Source organism: Ovis aries, chromosome 12 (genome assembly GCF_016772045.2).
Source record: "Ovis aries strain OAR_USU_Benz2616 breed Rambouillet chromosome 12, ARS-UI_Ramb_v3.0, whole genome shotgun sequence".
In the NCBI taxonomy this organism is placed as follows: Eukaryota; Metazoa; Chordata; class Mammalia; order Artiodactyla; family Bovidae; genus Ovis; species Ovis aries.
Window position 1 is genome coordinate 51,397,633 of NC_056065.1, and position 24,860 is coordinate 51,422,492.

Consider the following 24,860-nt stretch of genomic DNA (forward strand, 5'->3'; position numbering starts at 1 on the left):
TGTTTATTTATTTGCCCCAGAATAAAAAGCCATGAAAGACTGGGAGTTTTACATGTTTCTTCATTGATCTAACCTGGCGTTTCTTCTTCTTTTTTTCATTATCGTCCTTTTCCTTAAGAAGCCTTCTCAGACAATTTCCCCTAATCACTTTTGTTGTTGTTTAGCCTCTAAGTCGTGTCCAACTCTTTTGAGATCCCATGGACTGTAGCCCACCAGGCTCCTCTGTCCATGGAGTTTCCCAGGCAAGAACATTGGAGTGGGTTGCCATTTCCTTCTAAAGGGATCTCCCCAGCCCAGGGATCAAATCTGCATCTCCTGCATTGCAGGTGGATTCTTTACGCTGAGGTGGGAAGTTCTCACCTCCGTGAAATTTGATTATTACAGATAGCACTGTGTGTATTTCTGTGCTTTATACATTAAAAAAGTAGAGTTTTGCCCTCTCAGGGGTGATATTGCTGCCACTGAGAATGGGATTGAATCCTGACACCTGAATATTACCCGCCATATCACAGGCCTCTCAACAAATATTCGTTGAATGAATGAAGGCTGGGGTAGTATCTTTTTGTTCATTTTTCTGTCCCCAGTTCCTAGCACAGTATGTGGCCTAGACTAGGTATTCAATTTATTAACTAGAAGACTTTTCCCTTTAGCATACAATTGATAATTATAGAAGACTGTTAGCTGCAGAGGAAAAATAAAATAAAATCGATATGAATCCCCTAGGATCTTAAAAAGGAATAATGTGCTAGTTCTGAAGCATCCCAGAGATGGAGACTCTGTTATGAGAAAGGCTGAGACTCTCTGGGAGTCTCTTATGTGAGACTGAGAGAGCAAACTTTATACGTCCTATCTTTATCAATGTGGTCCTGGTGACTCCATCCCCTGAAGGACTCCAGGTCCACTCTGGAGGAAGGAGTCGCCCAAGCTACACTTGGTAGGGAACCTGGAGGAAACCTTTCTGTACCAAGGAGATCTCAGATACCAACTTCTAAGCTGGGACTGGAGTGCAAGGAAAATGGGAAGCTAGCTCTTTGCTCTCAGTCAAAGCACCATTTGCCCCTACTCTGTTAAAGCCAAAGGCAGCATGAAATGCCAGGGGGTCTTATATCTCAGAGAAGCACAGTGTTCTCACAACATCTGGGACCCATGTCAATATCCCCTCTGTCATTTTACATCCCCAGGTGGTCCTTAGACAAAACCTAGCTTAGGGCTCTTTCTTCCTCCTCTGCTTCAGTCGTATACGTGAATGAATAAGTAACAAATTTCCCAAAATTTCCACTTTGCAGGGTGGCAAAGGTCTGAGATCCATAGGGGCCCCCAGGACGCTCTCTGTCATTTTAATGTCCTGCTCTGGGACAGTAACCATCTTCTGGCCTTAGAACAAGGATGCTGGTTGAGAAGAAGCTTCCGTTTTCCAAATATGTCCCTCACCTAGAATATCTTTGTTTCTTCTACCAATGATAATTTGGTTGCTTCAGAATGACTGTGGCCTTTTATCAAACTTGAATATGTCTCTTCTCTCTTATTCAATCAAAATGTGTTCAGCTTTCAAGCTCCCTGAGAGCTCGCCTCTACTTTCTGCAAAGTGGGAACGCGGATTGGCTTAATTCCAGTTCCAGGGCTGATTTGTCAATGGCAATGTTTCAACATGCTCAAGATTTCAAAGTCTTAATTCTCAACTTTTAAAAGAATTTTAGAGGATGCTTCTGTGAAATTAAAGAGAAATGCCATCGGAAGTGTTATCAGGTTTATTACCTGGAAGTTTATAACCTCGAGGAAGAAAAGCCAGCACTCTCACCTGGGTGTCAGATGTCTCCTACTTAGCAGTGTGGCTCTGGACAAATGGTCTCTAAGCCTCAGACACCTCATCTGAGAATTGGGTGCAATAACAAAACCTATCCCCACAGGGTTGTTGTGAAGCTTGAATGAGATACTGCAGGTCGGGTGCTTAGCTCTGCGTGCAGGGCACATGCTAAATGCTCAGTACACGATAGATAGTGTCTCTGTCGACTGGGCTTCCTGCTGATGTTCTATGGTTTTCTCTCTTCTCTCCTCTCCTGGCTCACCTGGAAATTTGAGTTCTGCATCTTGTTCTTCACCGCCTCTACAAACATTCGTCTCTTTAACACAGAAAGAATATTGACAAATTTTAGCTTATGCTCTGCTTTGTCTTTTGCATCAAAGAAAAACAGGTTTTTCTCAAGTTTCGGATGCTACCCATTTGGGTGAAATGTTGAGCCTTCCTAGGTGAGGACATGAGGATGAGGGTCTGCAGAGGAGGGAAGAGATAAGGATGGCGGTAGGGGGGAGTGTCTGTAGAATGGGATGTGGCTTTGGGGCAATGCTACACTGTCCCGCTGAACCTCTTAGAGATCTCTGTTCCAGATTCCAGTAGAGAAGGAGGTGGGTCAACCAAGAAGGCTATGAAGGATGCTATATTCTCCCTGGAGGGCAGATCTGCTTTAGGGGGAAGCACAGCCTTCCAGGTCACTAGAAGAGGCTGTACGTGTGCAGTGGTTTCCACCCAATGGCCTAGGCATGACAAAAGGCCCAGGGGTTAACGTCCCTGGCAGGGACTCTGGGGGCCTATTGGGAAGCCATCACTGAGAATCTGGAGCTTGCCACTCCCCTGGGGAGTCTGCTCAAGACTGTTCACCTCAGGGACAGTTCTTCAAAGAAAGAGCATCCCCGAGACACTGGAGACACCAAAGGGAGAGGGAACTGGGGTCCCCCTTGCAGACCTACATCCTGCAGGTGAACGTGTAGGGGTGTCAGGAAGGGGCCTTTCTCAGAGAGCCCTGAGCATCAGCTGGGGTCACCAACCTGATTCCTAAAGGGCCCAGGAAAGTAAAGGAAATGGGTGAGGTGAGCCCGGGGAGGGGTGGCAGCAAGTCCATGAGTCCAGTGCTAAGGGGCCTGGAAGACAGAGGCGTGTGATGGTGGCTTGTGGGACTGTGGGCCTAGTATCCCCAGATCTTGCAAGTTTCCCAGAGAAGCTGGAAATCTGGAGTATTCTGTTAAACTGCCCTACTTTGAAATGTGCCCAGAAAAATCCCATGAGTCAAATGAAATATGTCTGTGGGCTGCCATCTTGCGACACCTGCTTCAGAACCTCCCCGCCTGCTGTCTAGTTGGTGCTCAGTAAGTGCTGGAGGGGTTGTCAGATAAAATACAGGATTCCCAGTTCAATCTGAATCTCAGAATGAAACCAAAATACTTTTTACTATGAGTATGCCACCGTGCAATATTTGGAACATACTTATACTTAATAACTGTTTGTTGTTTATCTGCAACTAAAACTTAACACATCCTGGGCATGCTGTTTTGTCCCCCCCCCCCTCAAATCTGGCAATGCTACTGGGCATTCATAAAATTCATGGAGCAAGTAAGGCCATCTTTTGGGACAGGTCATAGGTACTAGTAAGTCTCTTCCATTCTCCCTGAAGGACACTAACTCTCCCCTCAGAGCACTGTCCATGAAGGCTTATGCACCCATATTGAACAGATAGTTGTCCTCCAGGCATTTTTCATGGAGAAGGCCTTGAGCCTGCAGCCACTCTATCACAAACTCAGTTGAGGCAGTCACGATCCAAATTTCCAGATATTATGAAGCAGTGGTATTAAACCGACAACCTCCTTCCTTCCCATTCCACCCCCACCTTTTTCCCCTAAACCTTTTATCCAAGCAAAATTCCAAGAGGAACTTGGGGTTTAAAACAGACAGTGGAGAGCTTCTCTGGTGGGAGAAAGGTGTGTGTGTGTTGAGAGGCATCCCCTTCCCATGGCACCCAAGGGCTCCAGGGAACCCCAGTTTGAACACTGCTCTGAAATACCTTTTTGGGTTAAGTCCAATCAGTGGATGGCTGGGCACTGAAGGGCAGAGCCTGGCCCGTGTGCACATGCTTTGCCTGGACTCACTGGGGTATGATGTCATCAGTCTGTCTCAAGATCTGTGCACAGCCATGACCCAGCTAGCACTGCACTGCTATTAGGGGTGTTGCTCATCACACCACACAATGTCCTCTCTGGAGAAGAATCCAGAATTGTCTTTGTTCTAGGAACACTTCTGAGCATCACACTCATCATATCTCATGTACACAGTGAACTCTGGACCATGCTGGGTTTTTTATTTCCCATTGGCTACCAGAAAGCCCACGGTCTAATGGGGCTCCCCTTTGGCAGGCGAGGGGGTGTTATAACAGGCACCTTCATCCTTATCTTTGGCACCATCCCCCCCTCCTTCCACCTACTGTACTTCATCCTTAGGGCAGAGGTTTCTGGGATTCCCCACTCCTACCTTCTTCTTTTCTTATGGTTTCGTCTCTATGTCCCCAAATCATTTGGCACCCAGGATGGTTGCGCTGCCCTTCTGCCTTCTCTCACTTCCAGATCCTGGGTCTCTCAGGTCCCTTGTGCAGGTTGCAGGCAGGAGAAGGGGCTGGGGCAGGGGCTGGGGTGGGGGAGGGGAAGGGAGTGGAGGAGGGTGGAATGTTTTCTGGGCTGCCCACGCTGGCATTTGCACCCCACAAGCTCTTGCCTTTTGAAAATAAGGTATCTACTTTGTGTCTCGCTGCCAAGATCAGAAAAGGTCTCTATACCTGCCTCTCTTTCTCTTTGAAGGAACAGTTGCAAGCTGCTGACTCTTTGGCGTTTCTCTGTTCCAGGTCCTCTAAACGTTCCTAAGTGAAAATATCAGGTGAGCAAGACAGTGTTCAGGGTGTCCCCACTTGTTCCATTCGGGGACACACCTCTGAGGTTGCTAGGAGGCGCTGGGATTCACTGGGATTGGTGGGCAGAAGGGGGCAAGTGAGGGTCTTTTTCTTTAGCCATCTTCTGTCTGTATGCTGCACCAGCCTAGCCACATTGCCCTACTTCATCATCGTGGGCAGGAGAGTACCATCCACAAGCCCCTCCCATCACACGCTCCTCCTACACAACATCTACCAATTCCTACTTGTTGGCTAAAAACACGCAAGTGATGCTGAGGAAACCTGGATCTTGAGAATACGTGGGCCCAAGGAAATCCTGGAAATTTTGAGTTAAATAGAAGAGTGAGGATAGCCATGATGGCAGGTGAGCATGTATCCTATGTGGTCCCATGTACTAAGGGTTTTGTATGCAACCTCTCATTTCATCCAAGGTTATTGAGTTAGGTGCCATTTTTATTCTCATCTTAAAAACAAGGCACGGAGCTAATTAAGCAGAAGGAACTTTAGGGCGCTCCTGCCTGGCTGAGGGGGCTTCCCAGATGGCGGAGCGGTAAATAATCTACCTGCCAATGCAAGAGCCGCTGGTTCGACCCCTGGGTCAGGAAGATTCCCCTGGAGGAGAAAAATGCAACCCACTCCAGTATTCTTGCCAGGCTAATCCCATGGACGGAGGAGCCTGACGGGCCAACAGTCCGTGGGGTCGCAAAGAATGGGACCCGACTGAGTGACTTAATCACACACGCTCGCTGGGCTGAGGCCACAGGCAAAGTGGTGGCCATGCCCCCTAGGCAGGACTTCATTGGCTGGAGATTTGATTGGCAGGCGAGCTGAACGGATTTCTGCCAGAAGCAGCCGGTGCCCTTCAGCCTTTCTTAGACTTCAAGCCCTAAGTAAAAGGGTTTGCGTGCTTTTCAAATGGCTACTTCTGTGCATTTAAAATTTTCCTATTGAAAAACCCCAGCATTAGGCCATTCACAAAAGGTATCTGGGTCCTTTCTTGGCTGTGACCCGAGTGGTATTCACCGAGGAGAAAAGAGCGTCACAGGAGCAGCCGGCTTTGGGAGGGCCAGGGACGGCGTCAGCTGGCAGGAAGCTCCCTGAAAGAAACGCAGGAATCCCCACCCATCCATGCGCTGTCTATTCTTCCCCTTAGAAAAGGGGCTTGCCGTGTGCCAGGCACTGCGGGCATTTTGCCATTTAACCCTCCCGCTGCCCCACGGAGCGGGCCTCTTGTTACCATCTTTGGTTGTTTTGGTTGAGGAACGTGAGACACAGAGGTCAAGCCACCTACTCAAGGGTCTCTAGGGGCAGGGGCGGGGCTGGACTGCTGTTTGTTTGACTCCACCTCCCGCCTCTGAGACACTGCGGGCTTCTCGAGTGACTTGGACGTGGATTAGCGTGAGCTCAGCCTGGTCCAGGGTCCCTTCTCTCTGCCACGTGGAGAGAGCCACAGACTCAGCTCCTTCCAGAGCCCCTGGTGATGACCACCGGGTTCTCTGTGAATGCCCAGCCTTTCATATCAAGTCTCACGTTCATGGCCAGAGGTATTAGTGTGGAAATAACGACTTTTGATTCTGGAAGGTGCTGCTTAGTGAAGAGATGGTCAAACATTTAAGACAACAAACTACATTTTGAGGGGTGGGGGTGGGGGCGTGGATTCTGAAGCTTCAGATGTGTTAATTTCATCTCTCAGTGCTTCAGCCCTGCGAGCTCAATGAACAGGGTGAACACTTTCAAAGTTTCGTATAGGAGGCTAAAAAGTAAGGCTCCTTGTGGAAATACTAGGTGTAAAACTTAGGAAAGACGAATTCTATTTTCTGTTAATTTCCACTTAAAAACAATGAAGACATACTCCCTGGAAGGAACTGATGCCAAGACAAATGTATACACGTGTCCTTTAGAATCCAGCAAAACTGTAAAGGTTATTATTTTTTCTTCCTGATAAACAGGGCTTTCTGATGACATAGTAATAAGAAGCCTCAAATGCAAACCTGAGTCCTGGAGTGAATACTCTGGGAGCAATGGTGAGAAAAATAGGAGGCAGGCACCTGGGTAAGGGAGACGCAGAAGGAAGGGATGTGGGAAAGTGAATGTGGGCTGGAGAGGGCAGCAGGTGGGAGGGAATCCTGTTTCTGCAGCTGAGCAGCCAGGGAGTGGTACCCTCTGTCAACTCAGCCCTCCCCTCTCTCCAGTGGGCTGATGCTCACCAGCTTCCCTTGCGGGCTTGATGGGAGGGATTAAGCCTGTATGGTGTGGAGCAGGTGCCTGCCCCTTGGTAAATGATAAAGTAAAGTAAATGATACTTAAAGTGCTCAGTAAATGATATCATTGGCGGCGCCATGATTGTGGTTGTAGTTCATGTACATCTTTCTTCCTATTGAGAATTTCACGAATTTGAAAGCTCCTAGCTCTAGCTCTTCTGGGGACCCTGACACAGGTTCAGCTTGGCCATTTCAGACCCTTCTCTGCTGAAGGATATCTAGCGCCAAACAGGCTGGCACGTCCCCTGCATTGTGTATGAATGAGGCAGCCCATGAATAATGCATGTGAAGCCTGATTATGTAAATCCTCAGGTTTTCAGTACATGACAATGGCCCTTTTTGGGTCCTTTGCTGTCCCATTCTGTGGTCTGGTGTCTCTGCTTTGGGGCCTCGCCTGCCAAACCCTGGGGCTTGGGGGATGCCTTAGGGAGGGGTGAGCTCTCCAGAGGGCACATCAAAGGGAAAGTCAGAACTCTGTCAGTGGCCCAGCTCTCCCTGGCATTGCTTGGTGTGAAAGGAAACTGTCCTCTGCCTGAGGCAGCCCCATGACACACGCAGACTGAGGTCTGTGATGTTTAATTCAGAACGGTGAGCACTAGAAACACCACATCCGGGCTCCTTCAGAGCAGGACAGCAGGCACTTTCATTTCTGGGGCTACAAGCCAGAGAGCCTGCTGTCTGGAAACCTCCTCCTGGAAAGTTTGCAGAATGGAGGACAGCCGTCTGCAAGGAATTCATCTGACCATCACCTCTTGGTTGAGAAAGGCATCCTTCTATGACCTTCTAAGGCCTGGCCTCCTTAGAGCTCATGTAGGCAACGCACTCACAAATACACACACATACAAACACATAGCACATACTCACAGGCATACACACAAGCATGCATGCAAAAATACACAGCTCCAAGTTAGAAAGACTAACATGTACAAGAAGGCAACTGGGGGCCAGACCTGCAAAGAACGGAGGACCTAGGACTAGAGAGATCTGGGGCTAGGTAAAGGCTCTACTTGGGACTTCCTTGGTAGCTCAGACAGTAAAGAATCTGCCTGCAATGCAGGAGACCTGGGTTCGATCCCTGAGTCAGGAAGACCCCCTGGAGAAGGAAATGGCAATCTACTCCAGTATTCTTGCCTAGGAAATCCCAAGGGCTAAGCAGCCTGGCAGGCTGTAGTCCATGGGGTTGCAAACAGTCAGACATGACTGACTAACAAGACTCTGTGAACTACCAGCTACTCTATGAACTTGGACAAGTCTCTTTTTTTAATTCATTGAGCCTCAGTTTCCTCATCTGTAAAATGAGGATCATCATGACAACCAGGCAGGGCTACCAGAGGCATTAATAACCCTGATCATGGCTGCATAGCATGAGTGGAGCCCAATGCCTGCAGACATCATGAAGAGATGGGGGCTATGGTAATTTTCCGTTTGCCTGATCCAGCCTGCTTGGAGATCTGCTCGACCTTAGGTGAGAGTGAAGGGCCAGGGAGAGTCTGATCTATTTAGGAGTCACTGTGCCAGTGCCCAGTGGGGCTAGTGACATGCTGCTGACAACAGGAGTGGACGGTCACGGGTGTTAACTGCCAAGAGGACCAGAGACCCCACTACTGACTGCGGTGCAGGCACAGGGCTACAGCGAGCTTCTGGAGCTGGTATCCAGCTGCTGCCCACGCCTGTCTCGATGTGTGTGGGGACTTCTGGCAGCAGACTCTACTGCGTCTGGGGCAGCGCTCACTTCAGAGACCACCTGCACAGTCAGCTGGCCACAGGGAAGACAGCCTCATCCACCTGCCGAGTCCCAGGCTCTGAGCTGCATGCTTCAGAGCCTGGACAGGTGTACCTGGGCATCAGAAACCGTTTGGTCCTGAGTTTAGACGGTGAGAGCTTGGATAGGAAGGGTTACCTGTGTTGTATTCAATCCTCACAACAATCCTGCAAGGCAGGTGCTCTTAGCTCCCATTCACTGATGAGGCAAGTGAGGCTCAGAGAGGGGGACTGATTTGCACAAGGTCACACAGTAAGCAGGGGGGTTTGACCCCACTGAGTCTTGTGTCATGTGATAGATGAGATAGCAGGATGAGGGGAGGAGGTGGCCTCTTAGCTGGATCACCAGCCTGAGTGTCAGTCTTGGTCTCTCAAGTCAATGCCTCACCAAGTTCATGCCAGGAAGCAAATCCCTCGTCCCCATGCCTCTCCTCTGTGGCTCCCACAGCCTCGAATGCACACCTGTCCATCCCTTTGGTGGACAAACTCCAACTCTCCTTTGCAATTCATAACAAATGTCAGCACTTGGAAAACACTCCCTGAATGCTCTAGACTGAGCCAAGTGCCCTTCTCTGGATCTGAACAGAACCCTTACCCACTAAGTCAGCCTGAAATCAGCTCTTTACCTATATGTTCTGCACTGAAAAATATGTCCTTCAAGGACATTCATCTATCTCTATCCACCTGATCATTCATCTACCTGAACACCTACTGATCCACGGATCTGGTGTCCACCCATCCACCCATCCAACTATCCATGCATCCATCCATCCATCCACTTGTCCTTCCATCCATCCATCCATGTACCAAATATTTATTGGGTGTCTACTATTCTCTGTGTACTCAGAATAGCAAATTGAAAATCTTTATTCTCAGAGAACTTATTCATCTGTGTGTCCCTTGCACCTGCCAGAACAATGAAAGTAAGAACAATAGACACCACTTTAAAAAATTCAGGACGTTCGCTGAGCTTATTGTGGCAATTACTTCATGTGGCATGGAAGTCATGTCATTATGCCGTACACCTTAAACTCAATACCGTGTCAATTACATCTCAATAAAACTGGCAGAAAAATAGTTATCTGAATAGAAAGAACAAGGTAAAATACATGAATTATCAAAAGTTAAAAAAAATACAGACAAGCTAGATGGTGAGTCTCAGAGGGCACCGTTTATAGCAGTCAAGACATGGAAGCAGCCTAAATGTCCGCCGACAGAGGAATGGATAAAGAAGATATGATCCATGTACACAATGGAATGTTAGCTGTAAAAAGGGGGAAATCACGCCATCTGCAGCAACATGGACGGGCCTAGAGAGAATCATACTAAGTGAAGTCAGGCAGACAGAGGAAGGGAAGCATCATATGATATCACTCATATGTGGAGTCTAAAAAACGGATACAAGTGAGCTTATTCATAAAACAGAAACAGACTCACAATTTGAAAACAAACTTATGGTTATCAAAGGGGAAAGGTGGAGGGGGGATGAATTAGGCCTTTGGAATTAACACATACACACCACCATATATAAAACAGATAATCAACAAAGACCCATGTAAAGCACAGGGAATGCTACTCAATATTCTATAATAACCTATCTGGGAAAAGAATCTGAAAAAGAATGGATATATGTATATGTATAACTGAATCACTTTGCTGTGCGCCCGAAACTAACACAAAGTTGTAAATCAGCTATACTCCAATATAAAATTAAAAATTAAATTAAAAAGAAAGAAAGAAAACACAGACAAGCTAGACTCTGAGTCTCAGAGTGGTTAAGGAACCTGCCTGAAGTCACACAGTAAATGCAAGAGCTGCAGTCTAAACTTAGGTCTGTCTGATGCTAAAGCTATTCTGCCACTTTCCTTTGCATCAGTAAATGCATTCTGTACTGCCTAGATCCCGCTGGGACCTCAGCTGGCCATTTCCAAAGGGGGCTGAGGGGCAGCCTCAGAGACTTTGCTCCAAGCAGGCAGCACTCACCTTTTGCTGCCTGATCGCCCTGTTGAACCTCTTCTCCTGGTGCAGCCGCTGCTCCATGCGCTCCAGGGCCTCCTTGAGCAGCGCCTTCTCTTCGGCCTCTTTGTAGATGTCATCCTCCAGCTTGGCCACCTGTGACTGGTACATCTGAACCGACACTTTGCTCTGCCTGAGCACATGGGAGAGACAAAGTCTCTTTTCCCCTCATCTTTCTCACTTACCAGCAATGCCCCTGCCCTGGGAGATTCTCAAGATACTTCTGTGTACGCCTAACTTAGCGGTTTCATTACAAGTGGGAGAGAATAATGAAGTTTGAGGACTAGAGGGCAGAATAAATAGCTCATGGGCTGTGTAAGTGTGGCTTGAAGCCGACACAGGTTATATTGCCAGCCCCTCCCAATTTCCCAGGGAGGGTCAGGGAACTGATACTACTGAAAATAAGATGGGATTATGAAAAGCACACATATGGTGAAATATCAGACACATTCATAAAAGGTGCACCTTATTCCTTAAGAGAGTATAGCGCACTTTAACTGCTGCTTTCTGGCCCAGAGGACTTGCCTCCATCAGACCCTGAGTCATGATCCCACCTCCCCTGCACACCCAGACCTCTGTCCTCCTGTCTTGGTCCAGAGGTCTGCTGCTGCCCTGAGCTTTAGCCTGGAGAATGGAGGTCTGGGCCTTTCTGTGGGGACATGGGCCCTACCTGAGCTGTTCAATGTCTTTCTCGTATCCTCTCAAAAGCTCCTCTTTTCTCTCCAGCCGGTTCTTGAGTTGGGTGATCTTATCGAACACCATATCGAGGTCTCTTTGTCGAAGCTGGTTGACTCTCTCTCTCTCTTTGGGGGAGAGGTGTTTCATAGACACATGACCTGACATATCTTTGATGTTCATCAGACTCCCGAGTGTTTTGCTCATATCCATGTACTACGAGAAAGCGTTTTGCAGGTAAGAGGCTTGGTCCACCACCACTGGTGGCTGCTTTAATGAGGAGTGTGTGTGCTGTGCTCAGTCACTCAGTTGTGTCTGACTCTTTGTGATCCCATGGACTGTAGCCTGCCAGGCTCCTCTGTCCATGGGATTTCCCAGGCAAGACTACTGGAGTGGGTTGTCATGCCCTCTTCCAAGGGATCTTCCCAACCCAGAGATCAAACCTGCATCTCCTGCGCTGGCAGGCGGATTCTTTACCACTGAGCCACCTGGGAAGCCCTTTAATAAGGAGGCAAGTGTCTAATTCTGTTTCATTCACTTTCTGCAATCACAGAGAACATATGCTTTGGAAAGGAGTACAATTGGGCTTTTAATACGACTTTCATGTTCCCTGCATCCATTTACGCTATGCCTTTTTGAGAACTAGGGGGAAAATGACAACAGATAGAAACATTTATTCTTGCTACCCAGTTTTCCAAGGAATTCAACTATGCAATTTCCAACCCATGCTGGGATAGTAGATGGGTCTCGCAGAGCTGTAATAACAACTAAATATCTATGAAGGGTTGATGTTTAGTTAAGCTATCTGGTGGTTAACACTGCCTGAGGGGGTTTCAGGTTTGGACAGGAGGGGGACTGATGCTAGGTGTACATACCAGCTTTTCACTGAGATCCAGAGCCTCAGTTGCATCTGTTTTCCCTAATTTATCAGTGGCCATGATGGACCCTGGGGTGGAAAGGCCATTTTGAGGCTGAAATAAAAAAAGAAATAAAAACTCTCTTTTGGTATTCATTATGATTTTCTACATCCAGAAGAATAACCCAAAGAATAAATGAAGAACCGGAAAGTTACTAAAGAATAACTTGACAGTTGTTTTTCAATCGCTAAGTCATGTCCAACTCTGCAGCCTCATGGACTGTAGCACTCTAGGCTTGTCCTTCACTGTCTCCTGCAGTTTGCTCAGATTCATGTCCATTGATTTGATGATGCCATCCAGCCATCTCACTCTCTGTCACCCCCTTCTAGCTGTTTTTTTATTCCAGTTTGATTCCTCTGTGAACTGCTTTCTTACAGCTCTGTTCCCATCCCTTAAGAGCATAACTTTTCTTGAAATGACACATCATTAGTCCCGTTCTTTGATCACTGTCTGTCTTCCCTCTAGACCAGCAGTTCTCAACTGGGGATGACTCTGTGCATTCTCCCTTTACCTGGGACATTTAGCAATGCCTGGACATGTTGGCGGTTGTCACAACTGCTACTGGCATCTAGTGTGTAGAGGCCAAGGATGCTGCTAAACACCCAGTAACACACAGGATAGTCCCCCAAACAAAGAGTTACCTGGCTCAAAAAATTGGTAGCACTGAGGCTGAGAAGATAAGCTTTAGAAAAACAAGAGTCCTGTTGCCTTTGCTCAGCTATTCTTTCTCCTGCTCCTTCCCTCCTTTTAATTGTTGCCAGCCTTGGAGGTTTCCTGCTCTGTGGTGTCAGTGGTGGGATGAGGGGTTGTTGCCAAGGAGAAGGCAAATCTTGGAAGCAGGATCAGGATATGGGATCCAGCTGAGCTCCCCACCTCTCAGAGGAGGGTTTGCTCTTAGCAGGAAAACCAACACGTTTCTTTCTTTCATTCTTTTTTAAAAATATTGTTTTGATGTGGATCGTTTTTTAAAAGTCTTTATTGAATTTGTTATAATATCGCTTCTGTTTTATGTTTTTTTTTTTAGCCTTGAGGCATGTAGGATCCTAGCTCCCCCCAAAAGGTTCAAACACTGCACCCCCTGCATTGGAAGGTGAAGTCTTAACTACTGGACTGCCAGGGAAGTCTCAAAGCAACACATTTCTGAAGATCCACATGCCTAGCAAATGTCTAGATAAATGAGATTGAATGATTTTGATTATTTCTTCCAACAGCCCAAGGATGGTTCGGATCTGGCTGTGGCAGCAAACCACGCCCAGCAGGTTCTCTGATTAACGCTAACCCGAGCTGTCCATTGTCATGTGTCAATCAAATGCCCAATCAAACACCTCCTACCTAACAATAAAATTACTTCTGCAAATCTGGGCAAATCAAACTAAGCCCCCTAAGGAAGGAAGGCTTTCTTGAATAATACCATTGAAACGCTATTTGATAATAATCACAAGTATCATCTATTAAGTGCTCACCATGAGCTAGGCACTGGCACAAGCACTTTACATAATTATCTCCTTTAATTTTTCCATCATAATTTTACAGCTGGGAAACGGAGTCCCAGAAAGGTTAAGAGCCCGCCAAGGTCACTTGGTTTGCAGAGCTGGGATTAGGACACAGGCAGGTCTCTGATTCTAGAACTGTTGTGTCTTCTTAATCATCACGGCTCCCTTCTGCTACCTTTCCTGTGTTCGGGCTTTTGAGTTTACAGAAAGAAGCAAATTTTAGGCAAACTCATGGCATAATGTTATATAACTTGTTGAATATTTTCTGCAGAATATAACATATGATATGAAAAGGAGGGCCCAGAGATTAACCTGCCCAACATCATTGTGATGATACATCCTGCTATGCACATTTGAAAGCCCCCTTTCTGTTCAAACACTGGACCACTGGTACTGCTAGGCACTGACCAATTGATCCAGATGCTAGGCTAACAGGGAGGATCTGACCCTGAACCAGTGATACCAGGGCACCTGGATAGATCTGCCCTCAGACCCACCCTCACCACGTGTCAGTCACTGCAGAGGCAAATTACCACTCGGCTCTCTACTCGTGAGAAAGTTGGCAAATCAGGTTTTACATCCAATATTTTCTGGATGCTTTTTTCCATCCCGAGAGTCTTTAAGTCTAGAAATGATTCATCCATGTGGTCCTTAGGATCTAAAAAAAGAAATAATTTAGACTCAAAAGAAAGGTTCAGGAAGAAGTCACTGGATGTAAAGAAGTCACAGCTGACTGTTGACTGGATGCTTATCATGGGCCAATACTAACCCTCACAATCTGAGGCCCAGAGAGGTGAAATGACTTGTCCAAGGTCACACAGCTAATATGAGGCTGCAGCATGACACGACTGAGGCACTGAGGGTGAACCTTTGGCCACAGGTAGGAGGATGGACCTTGAACCCAGGCTTCTAGGGCCTGGCTCAGTGTTCCACCCAGCAACTCTCTGTTTCTTGAGAGCCCCATTCCCTCTAAACAGGGTATTTATCTAGGAAGTTCCCCAAGGTTGATCCTTGAACACCATCGGCCTATGCAAAAGTTTCCATTGGGCCATAGTGAAATAAGAAAAAGAAGGACAATGTTACAAGTTTTTCATGAAATCCTGTTTATTTAGTATCAAGGCCTGCTCTTAACTTTGAGATCATGTCTGCCTCTCTTCCCCCAACCCCCAAACTCATCTTCTTCTTCTTTTTTTAAAAAACTACATCTTTTCACTTATGAAATGATAAGAATAGAAGACAGTGATCCTGGTCAGCCCCCACAGGGAACCCTCAGGTCTGGGGCCCATGGCTCAGCACAGAAGGGGCCACTAGGAAGGAGGGAACTTACTTGAGGAGCCAGCCTTCTCAAGTTCTTTAATTCGCGCACGAAGCTCAGACAAGGCCTTTTTCTGACGTTGAATGACCTCCTCATGTCGGGACCCTTTGCATTTGGCCCCTAGGTCACTGAAGGACTGCTCCTGTGGCCAGAAAGGTGCAGACAGCGGCTTTATTAGGGATTGGAATCTCTCTATTTGAAGAAACATGAACAATTCATGGATGAGCAGAAACCCTGTCACTTAGTACCCTGGAAAATATTGTTAAGGGGCTTCAGCAGAGAAGGAATTTAAATATTTCACTTCAAATACAAAGTCACATCTAGGAAGATTTCCAACTTCCCTACTGACTTAGCATCACTATAAATAAGAGATCCCCTCTATGTTTCCTCGCCATGTTTTCTTTCTTTCTTTTTTCCTAATATTCTTCTAAGTTTGGGTTTCCACTTGTCATTCTGTTCTCATCTTTGAACAATCACATCAAATTCACTCCTGAACGGGGGACTTTTTGGTTCTTTTTTTCGGTCTAGTCTCTTTTCTGACCAGGGATCAAACTCATGCCCCCTGCAGTGGACGCATGGAGTCTTAACCACTGGACTGCCAGGTAAGTCCTGGAGGGACATTTTTCGGTGCTTAGCTGGTAGTAAGGATGGTGGTCTCATATTGCTATGGGGAATTGGATGGATGGGCTCTTGGCTGGTCTAGAGAGACCCAGCAAGTCCTCTCTGGGGTCTCTTATCCCCTCCAGGCCCCTACCACTCATTCCTTCACTTCATTCAGGCTCTGCTCCCCATCTCCTCCTGCAGAGGCCTCCCTACTGCCTTGTCCCAAAGAGCCCCCTCCCCTATGCTAATCAGCCCCAGTCCTGCTGTTTCCTTCCTTGGAGGGCTCACCCTCATTGGACATTTTGTTAGACGTTGCCTAGTTTATCACCTCTCTCCTTTTTCACGATGTGAACCCTGTGAGGAGGGGCTTCTCAGGTGGTGCCAGTGGAAAAGAACCCGCCTGCCAATGCATGAGATGTGAGAGGTGTGGATTTGATCCCCTGGGTCTGAATGATTCCCTGGAGGAGGGCATGGCAACCCACTGCAGCATTCTTGCCTGGAGAATCCCTGGACAGAGAAGCCTGGCGGGCTTACAGCCTATGGGGCTCCAAAGATTCGGATACAACTGAGCATGCACGCATGGACAGAGCCTGTCTCCCATGTAGGCCGTGCTATTCCCAAAGCTCAGCCCTGTGCCCGAACACAGTAGGAGCTCCACAAATATGGAGCCAGAAGGGGCCTGCCCCAGCGTTCCTGCTGGGACCAAGGTTCAGCCCTGAGAGAAGGGGGTGCTGCGCTGAGGAGGGCCTCACTAGACCCTGATCCTGGCTCCAGCCGGCTTTCCGCCTGCTTGGCTGGTCCACTTCTGGGGCTGTTTCTACACCAGCCTCCCTCTCTTTGAGGGCATATGTTTGCCCTGGGAGTGAACACCAGGAATGCTGTGCATGTGCACACGTGCTGGAGGGTGGAGAGAAGGTGGTGGCTGGTTTTGGGGGTGGGGCAGCCGCCAGGCTCGGTGACAGCATTTCCTCTGCCTGGAGAGCTCGGCTGAGCCCGACGTGACCCTTGCTCATGGCCCTTCTGGGAATTTGTTTATTTAGAGAAGATGGAGATTCTTTCTCATACAACTCTTAAGCCCTCTGACCCACTCTGGTTTAGAAAGCAGGAAGTAGACTGAGTGTGGAAGGCTGTTCTGAGAAAGGAAAAAAGCCCTTTTTCCTTTCATCTTGCAGCCTCCCTCCCCCATCCTCCTCTAATACTACGTCATCATAGAAACTGAGACAGGGCCTCTGGTCAACAATCCTTCCCAGCAAACACAGGAGAGTCAGAGGGGGTCTTGTGTGGGCAAGAACCCTGAGCATCCTGCTTTGTGCCCAGCACAGGGTCTGGCATACAGCAGGCGCCCAACAGTTGCTGAATGTGTGAACTAACACAGGCCAGGTCCTGCACTAAGAGCTTGGATTTCAACAGGAACGAGACCTGCTTCCGGCCCTGGGCGCTCACAGCTGCGGAACCGGCTGCAGCCCCATGGCTGGGCTGCCCTAATAAGGAGGAGACGCTACTGCTATAAAGGTCTCTGGATGGTGACTGGAGCCAGGGCCAGCCAGCGGGGCCACTGAGCTCTCTCCCTCACGCTGCGTGTGGCCCTGGCTCCCTGCTGTTTGGCAGGGTAAAGGCATCTTTGAGGAAGCAGGCAGGCAAGCCGAGACATTTGGCCCTGTTTCCAAGAGAAAGTCCAAAGCGCACTACTGAAACGCCCTGGTCTCTAGTTTCATAAAGCGAAGGGAGAAAGGAGATCCCTGGACTCCAGGAAACCCAGGGCTTCGAGGAAGTGCTATGCCCACGGTCAGCCAAAGACGGATCACGGGGAGCACCACTGCCCGCCACAGGGACAGATGGGAGCCACTGAACAGGACCACGGGATGAAGGCATGGTTCTCCATCAATGATGTGGCCCTGTGCGCTGCCTGGCTGGGACTTCAGGCGTGCAAAGGCCTCTGGGCAGAGATCATCAAGTCAGCCACGGAGCATAAATGGCCTGGTATTTGAGCCCTTTCAGGCCTAATTTAGGACATCCCCTGGATATCTCAGAATCACACCTATACTTACAAAGGGCTTCCCTGGTGGCTCGGACAGTAAAAATCTGCCTGCAATGCAGGAGACCTGGGTGTGATCCCTGGGTCTGGAAGATCCCCTGGAGGAGGGCATGGCAACCCACTCCAGTATTCTTGCCTGGAGAATTCCATGAACAGAGGAGCCTGATGGGCTACAGTCCATGGAGTCTTGAAGAGTTGAACATGACTGAGCGACTAACGCTTTCACTTTCACAAAGATATTAACTACAGCAACGTGCGGAAGCAGAAACAAATGTCCATCAACAGGCGACTGGCTGGATAAAAGGGATGTGATGGAATTCAATGGAAATGGCCCTGCGAGTCCCCAGCACAGGGCCAGGGAGTCACAGTTGTCAGAACTGTGACAGTGGTGGCAGCTGCTGCCTTAGGGTGGGGGTGGGGGGTGGGCATCCCTGTCTGACAGCAGGAGGTTGGGTGCCACCCCATGTGCCCACCACTGTCGCCCAGCCCACACGCTGGGCCTTGGAGATGAAAATTTCCAAATCATTTGGTATGTTTGCCTCAAAAATATAATTTCCAACTTGGGACAAACAAAAGACTGAGGTAGATCTTCACGTACGTTTACTTGAAAATATGCCCATGAAATAGTATCATGTGGGAAAAAAGAAATAAGTTGCAGTATAAATATGGTTTGAGACTATATTTTGAAAAAAAATCTATCAAATAAATATATGTATAGGTAAGCTTGTACGTGTTTGTGTGTGTAAGTTAAATTTGTTTCTCAACAATCCCATGATGGGGTGGCTGGCATTATGCCCACTTTCCAGATGAGGGAATTGGTACCAGGTTGCAGGGTTTCTGAGTGGAGGAGCCAGGATCGGAACCCAGGCAGACAGGCTCCAAGCCTGAACTTCAACCGCTGACTGTATGAGGGTGTGGTGGTTTCTGTGAGGAAGAGGGCTGACGGTACCTGTGCCCAGCTGGTGATAACTTTATACATTTCACATAAGCAAGTCATGCTTTTGGAACTTAGAATGAAGATGTTTTCAAAAGCCAAGAAAGCCTCCACTGGGCTCTTTCTTAGTTTATTTTTCTAGATGCCCCCGGGGATGGAGCAGGTGCTCACCTCTTGGCTGCTCAAGAAAATATCTGTGTGGACTGGTTCTATCTGCACTGAAATGTCACACATCTTGGTTGCATTCCTGGGCTTCTGTTCCTTCTCCTTGTGCAGCTGGAGTTTTTGTTTCTCTTGGGAGGCCCTGGGGGCAGAGAAGATGAGTCACTGAGCAGGAGGGTGGCTGGCCGCACAAGGTTTGGGAACCACAAATTACCTTTGTACTCACAGGCAGAAGTGGGAAAGGGACTCCATGTTTACAGGGAGCTGAAATCTTGGAGCTTTCAAGCTCCTGCCTGAGGGTCTCCAGATAATTGAGCTTGCTGGCTAGTGACCAGGGAGGCAGGCCCCTTTCCATTCTTGCCTCCTGCACTGGGTCTTCAGGATACCTGCTGTGGCTTTTATGGGGGCCATTTAGTGCCTGTCTGGGCTTCCCTGGTAGCTCAGATGGTAAAGCGTCTGCCCACAGTGCAGGAGACCTGGGTTCGATCCCTGGGTCGGGAAGATCCCCTGGAGAAGGAAATGGCAACCCACTCCAGTATTCTTGCCTGGAGAATTCCATGGACCGAGGAGCCTGGTGGGCTACAGTCCATAGGGTTGCAAACAGTCAGACACGACTGAGCAACTTCGCTTAGTGCCTGTCTGCTATTTCTAACACCTGGTGTATGTCAACCCTTCTATTTCTCATAACAGTCCCATGAGCTAGGGCCTCTCCTTGCCCCATTTTACAGACCAGGAAAGAGACATGGCAATTTCCCTGTAGTCATGGAACTTATAGATGAAGGCACCTGGCTTTGAATCCAGGCAGCCTGGGCCTGGAGCCTGTACTTTTAACCACAATGTGAATCCACCTTGGCCATGAACCATGAAGCAAATGAAGCTATGGGTTATACATGAGATATCAATTTTATTCAAATTTTCTTGGGGGAAAACATTAATCTTATATCAAAATAAAACCTGCAGAACAACAACAATTTACTTAGTTTAAGCTGACCTCCAGTTTACACGTTTGTTCAGTCAATATTTATCAAGTTCCTTTACATGCCAGGCATTGTGCGAACGGTGTGGAGTCAGTAGCAGGCAAGGTCTACAAGGGGTCCTCATGGAGAAGGCAGACAATTCAACAGGTGGGAGCAGCCTGGCTGTGTGAGAGGTGTTAGATCAGGTGACGTGCTGAGGGACCCTGGGCAGAGCAGGAGCCCTTGGCTATGTTTGGTGAGGGTGAGTAAAGGAGGATTTCCTGGAGGGAGCTGCATTTAAACAGACTTATCTGAAATATTGGGCAGGAATCTCTGAGATGCTCAGAACTGAGCAAAGTTTTAAATGATGAGGTTGTGAAGCAATGAAACATATATCATTCATTCATTCATCTACTCATTCATTCAACTCTTTAACCATCACTGACTGAGCCCTTCCTTTCTCTCTGCCAGGCTCCCTGGGTACTTGGGTATGCCTGGGCTCCCCACACCTGCTGTGCAGGCCTTCCCACCCACCTGAGAGCCTGCTTGAGGACCTCCAGCTCCTTGTCCTTCTTATCCACCAGGCTGGTCATCTGCACCATCTTGTCCTTGAGCACACTCAGCTCACTGCTTTGTTGCTGGACCAGCGCCACGTTCCGCTCCAGTTCTACCTTCTGCTTCTCATTCAGTTCCCCTGGGGGGTACATGCAAGCTGTTGGGGGTGGGGTCTCCGGCCTGGGGTCTCCTGGAGGGCCACAGCAGATCTACCAGGCCTCCGAAAACCATGAGGCAGTCCACCCTCCAAGAATTCTCAGGGGGCTTCAGTAACGGCCAGGAGGTCTGCTTGCAAAAAAGAGAAAAAAACCAACGAAACCGCCCACCAGCATCACCTTTCGATGAGCGCCGGCGCCACGAGGCAGCCTGTGTGGCGCCCGCCTGGCCCCAGCTGTCAGGGCCTGTGTGCCTGTGGCATTTTAGGGCACCTTCAGCAGTCTGCTTCTGCATCTGCTTGCCCGAGGCTTCTGAGCCCTCTGGAGACAGCTCTGCTCACGCATCTGCCAGAGGCAACAGCCTCCAACTGAGGCCAGGTGGAGACAGGCTGGAGCCCACAGCCCAGCCCCCTCCCTGTCCAGGTGGCACTCGGAGGGCTGTGACCACATTGCTCCCCAGCATCCCCCCTCCCTGGAAGAATTAAGCTCTGTCCCCTACTGTGCCTGCTGACAGACAGCACGGCAATTCTTTATCTGCTTTCTTCCCTTCCCTGTCTCACTTCCCTTCCATTGCTGTTGTCCCTTGGATCATCTCTCAAATAAACCACCTGCAGTGGAATTCTGGTCTCGGGGTCTGCTTCTGGGAAAATCCAAACTAAGATCCCTACGTTGTCTCGGATCTTCATAGCAACCCTACAAGGCAGTTTCTAGTAACAGCCCCACATCACAGGTGCAGAAACCAAGGTTTACAGAGGTCAAGGGACTTGTCTAAAGTCACCCATCTAATAAATAGCAGATCCAGAACTGGGTCCAATGCCTCCTGATTCTAGCCTTTCTGCCGTAAGTTCTCATATCTTGGAAGGGGGAAATCCCTCTTTGAAAAATCCTGCTATGAAAGCCCTGGGGACATCAATTGGTCCAGACACAGGGAGTAAACACAACTGAAGGTCTGGGATGCACAGGGCTTGAGGTGGGGACCAGATAAAAGGAATGTTCTTCACCCTTCCTCCACCCCCTCCTAAACCTAATTATACCTCCCGACTCCTGCCCTTTGGCTAAATGGAAGCTAGGGATGGGAAAGAAGAGGCAGCTCTAATAAGCAAGAAGAATGGAGGCAGAAATAAGTCTGGGGAGAAGAGGAGCCAAGTAGGAATATTCAGCCAGACTTGTGCCCATCCGGAAGAGAACAGACCTCAGAGCTATCTTGCCCCTACTCTAGGTGGGTCCTGATGTCGATGTGAGGGACAGGAGGAGCCCCAACAGGCAGATGTGTGGCAGGTCTAGGAGCTCCTCTAGATAGAGGCAGGAGCAACCTAGGGTACACTTACTCTAGGTCCATAAGCTGGTGGGCGCTAGGACTTGTGCTGGCTGGCCTGCCAAGCGAGGGGGCCCACGAATGACCTCCAAGCCTTTGCTCCTACAGACAAATCCTCTGTGGTCAACAGAGATTCTTCCCGAAAAAGAAAGCTGCATTTCTACTCAGAGGTGTGGAGCCATGTGAGAATGCTCCCTGTGATCCCATATCAAATGAAATCAGTTCAGTACCCGCAGCTTTTGGTGATCCTGAGTTACAAATGCTGTGATGGCCCAGGACAGCAGGTTGAGGTGGGGTTTAAATGCCCAGCTTTCCAACCCCGAAGACCCATTTCTTTCCTTTCTCAAAGTGGGTTGGTAAATCGAGAAACATGGGCAATTGTACAAACCTCTCAGGTCTGACATTCGGTTATGAGCTTCAGTCAGGTTCTTCCTTAACCTCATGATGATCTCCTGCTGAGACAGGATCTCCTTCTGAGCAGTCAATAAATCCTCTCTGAAATTCACACACACAAAAAACAGACCAAGTCAGTTCAGCTCCATCTCTGTGGTAATGCTCCAGTGCCTGGAAGGGGAAAAGCGCAAAGGCAATGTGATCCTCCAGCAGTGATGGTCCAATCTGGGGATGATGCCACCCCCAGCAAGGGTGATAAGCACACTCTTGAAAAGTTCTCAAAACAAGAATCTGTTTTGATGCACCTTCATTATAAAGAAATACTTGGAGGAGACAGAACAAAGGATCCTGGCTGGGTTTGCTCTGAGGCTGAAATACAACTAATATCAAAAGGACAGCTCTTCCTGCTCAACCGTCTGTCAGCAGGAACCATTACTCTCATGGACTTTCAATCTTTGGTGCAAAAAAGAGGGAAGACTATTTTTGTGTGTGTGGGTTCAGGGATTCTTCGAGGATGAGGAAAAAGAGAGAAGAGGACAGTATGGCTTCTGTGCTCTCACCAGCTTCTTTTAATTCCTGATGGAGAGAAGAGGGGCCACATGAGTGGGTGGTGTTCAAGTGACCCTTTGGGGATGTAGGGGCTCTGAGGGTGCAGAGAACTAAGCGGGGGACACAGAGAGGGTGGATGAGGGCAGATCCTTGGTCCCACACCCCAGAGAGTGTGTCTTGGCATCACAGTGATCAGGGTGGCTGACTGGGAGGTGATGTTTCATGGGAGGGGCCCAGGGTGACGGCAGGAGAGGGACCCTGAGGGCCTTATGAGCAGGTATGAGACACCCCAGCCCTGAGACAAGCATATTGTGTGTGTGTGGTGTGTGTGTGCATGCTTGTGTGTGTATGTGCATGTGTGTGTTGGGGCAGGAGGAAACACTGCAAAGGGGGTTTAGAGATTGAGTCTCTCAGTTCAGTCGCTCAGTCACATCTGACTCTTTGCGACCCCATGGACTGCAGCATGCCAGGTTTCCCTGTCCGTCACCAACTCCTGGAGTTTACTCAAACTCACGTCCATCGAATTGGTGATGCCATCCAACCATCTCATCCTCTGTCGTCCCCTTCTCCTCCTGCCTTCAATCTTTCCCAGCATCAGAGTCTTTTCTAATGAATCAGTTCTTTGCATCTGGTGGCCAAAGTATTGGAGTTTCAGCTTCAGCATCAGTCCTTCCAATGAATATTCAGGACTGATTTCCTTTAGGATGGACTGGTCGGATCTGCCTGCAATGCAGGAGACCCCGGTTCGATTCCTGGGTTGGGAAGATCTGCTGGAGAAGGGCTAGGCTATGCACTCCAGTATTCTTGGGCTTCCCTTGTGGCTCAGCTGATAAAGAATCCACCTGCAATGTGGGAGACCTGGGTTTGACCCCTGGGTTGGGAAAATCCCATGGAGAAGGGAAAGGCTACCCACTCCAGTATTCTGGCCTGGAGAATTCCATGGACTATAGTCCATGGGGTCGCAAAGAGCTGGACATGACTGGGTCTCTGGGCAGGTATTAGTGTCACTTCATTTGTATTCATAGTCTTTTGAACTATAGCCTCCTCTTATATAGACCTTTGAAGGCAGTGTCTGTGTTTATTATGGAATAAAGCAAAATACTTGCAGGCTGCATGTGAAAATTGGAATAAAAAAGATTGGTGATCACTGGAATGGATCACACACATACACATACATGTCTGTCTGTCTGTCTATCTAATCTCCTTGGCCATGACTCTTCCAACTTGAGGATGAGACTCTGCGTTGAGTGTGTCCATCATTAAGGAAGTGAACCAGAGAACAACTTGATGCTGATTCTTTTCCAGGTCATGGCTACGGTTTTCTTTACAGAGTTTAGGAGGAGACACAGACTTTACAAGAGGAGACAAACTTTTCAGAACTTGGAGATTAAGAGTCTGACTATCATTGCCTTCTTGGGGTAAAACCTGTGTGACGTGAGACTTTGGTAATTGGTATTTGGGGCGGGGCTCAGGCTGGTGGCTTGCCTTCTTTGAGAAACTTTCTGAATCCTTTCTCTGCATCACGTTACCACCTTCTGCTTTGTATGATGCTTGGAGATATCTTTCAGGATCTTTCCCATTCATGGGTTTTATTTCTCTGGAAATTGTCAGCTCTTTGAGGGTTGGGAAGATCTCCTGGAGAAGGGAATGGCTATCCACTCCAGTATTCTTGCTTGGAGAATTCCATGGACAGAGGAGCCTGGTGGGCTGCAGTCCATGGGGTCACACAGAGTTGGACACAACTGAGTGATATCACTTCATTTCTTTGAGGCTCCAGGTATGGACCTTTGGGTTGGGAGGGATCTTCAAGGTCGTTTAGTCTAACCTCTCAACTTTTAACCCTCTGCGGGATCCCATTCCACCAAGCGGTTTCCACTGTTTTGAAACCCCAAAATAGGCTTGCCTCGGGCAGGTCTTTGGGGAAAATAGCTAAGCAGTAGCATTAGCTGGCATTCATGTGCCTCCTTATCTCACAAGCTGGGGGTGCTGAGGAATAGGAGGGGATGTGACCTGCCCAGGGCTACATACCTGGAGAGTGTTGAGTTTAGGATTTGAA

General features: G+C 48.5%; 1 protein-coding gene across 10 annotated transcripts in view; it reads right to left on the reverse strand.

The window, feature by feature from the left end:
• FHAD1 (forkhead associated phosphopeptide binding domain 1) overlaps positions 1 to 24,860 on the reverse strand; it is a 162,679-nt gene that overhangs the window by 5,156 nt on the left and 132,663 nt on the right. For 4 of the 10 annotated variants that reach the window (XM_060396586.1, XM_027975873.3, XM_015099308.4 and 1 more), the window contains 10 exons: positions 22,251 to 22,357; positions 20,372 to 20,531; positions 18,891 to 19,023; positions 15,160 to 15,289; positions 14,366 to 14,490; positions 12,298 to 12,393; positions 11,418 to 11,638; positions 10,715 to 10,880; positions 4,599 to 4,679; positions 2,067 to 2,120 (listed from right to left, as the gene is read on the reverse strand). In XM_060396586.1, the coding sequence (XP_060252569.1) occupies positions 2,067 to 2,120; positions 4,599 to 4,679; positions 10,715 to 10,880; positions 11,418 to 11,638; positions 12,298 to 12,393; positions 14,366 to 14,490; positions 15,160 to 15,289; positions 18,891 to 19,023; positions 20,372 to 20,531; positions 22,251 to 22,357 (1,273 nt within the window). Of the gene's footprint in view, positions 1 to 2,066; positions 2,121 to 4,598; positions 4,680 to 9,582; positions 10,042 to 10,714; positions 10,881 to 11,417; positions 11,639 to 12,297; positions 12,394 to 14,365; positions 14,491 to 15,159; positions 15,290 to 18,890; positions 19,024 to 20,371; positions 20,532 to 22,250; positions 22,358 to 24,860 lie in introns of those variants that run through there. The other 6 variants (XM_060396588.1, XM_060396587.1, XM_015099309.4 and 3 more) reach the window with 3 other exon arrangements.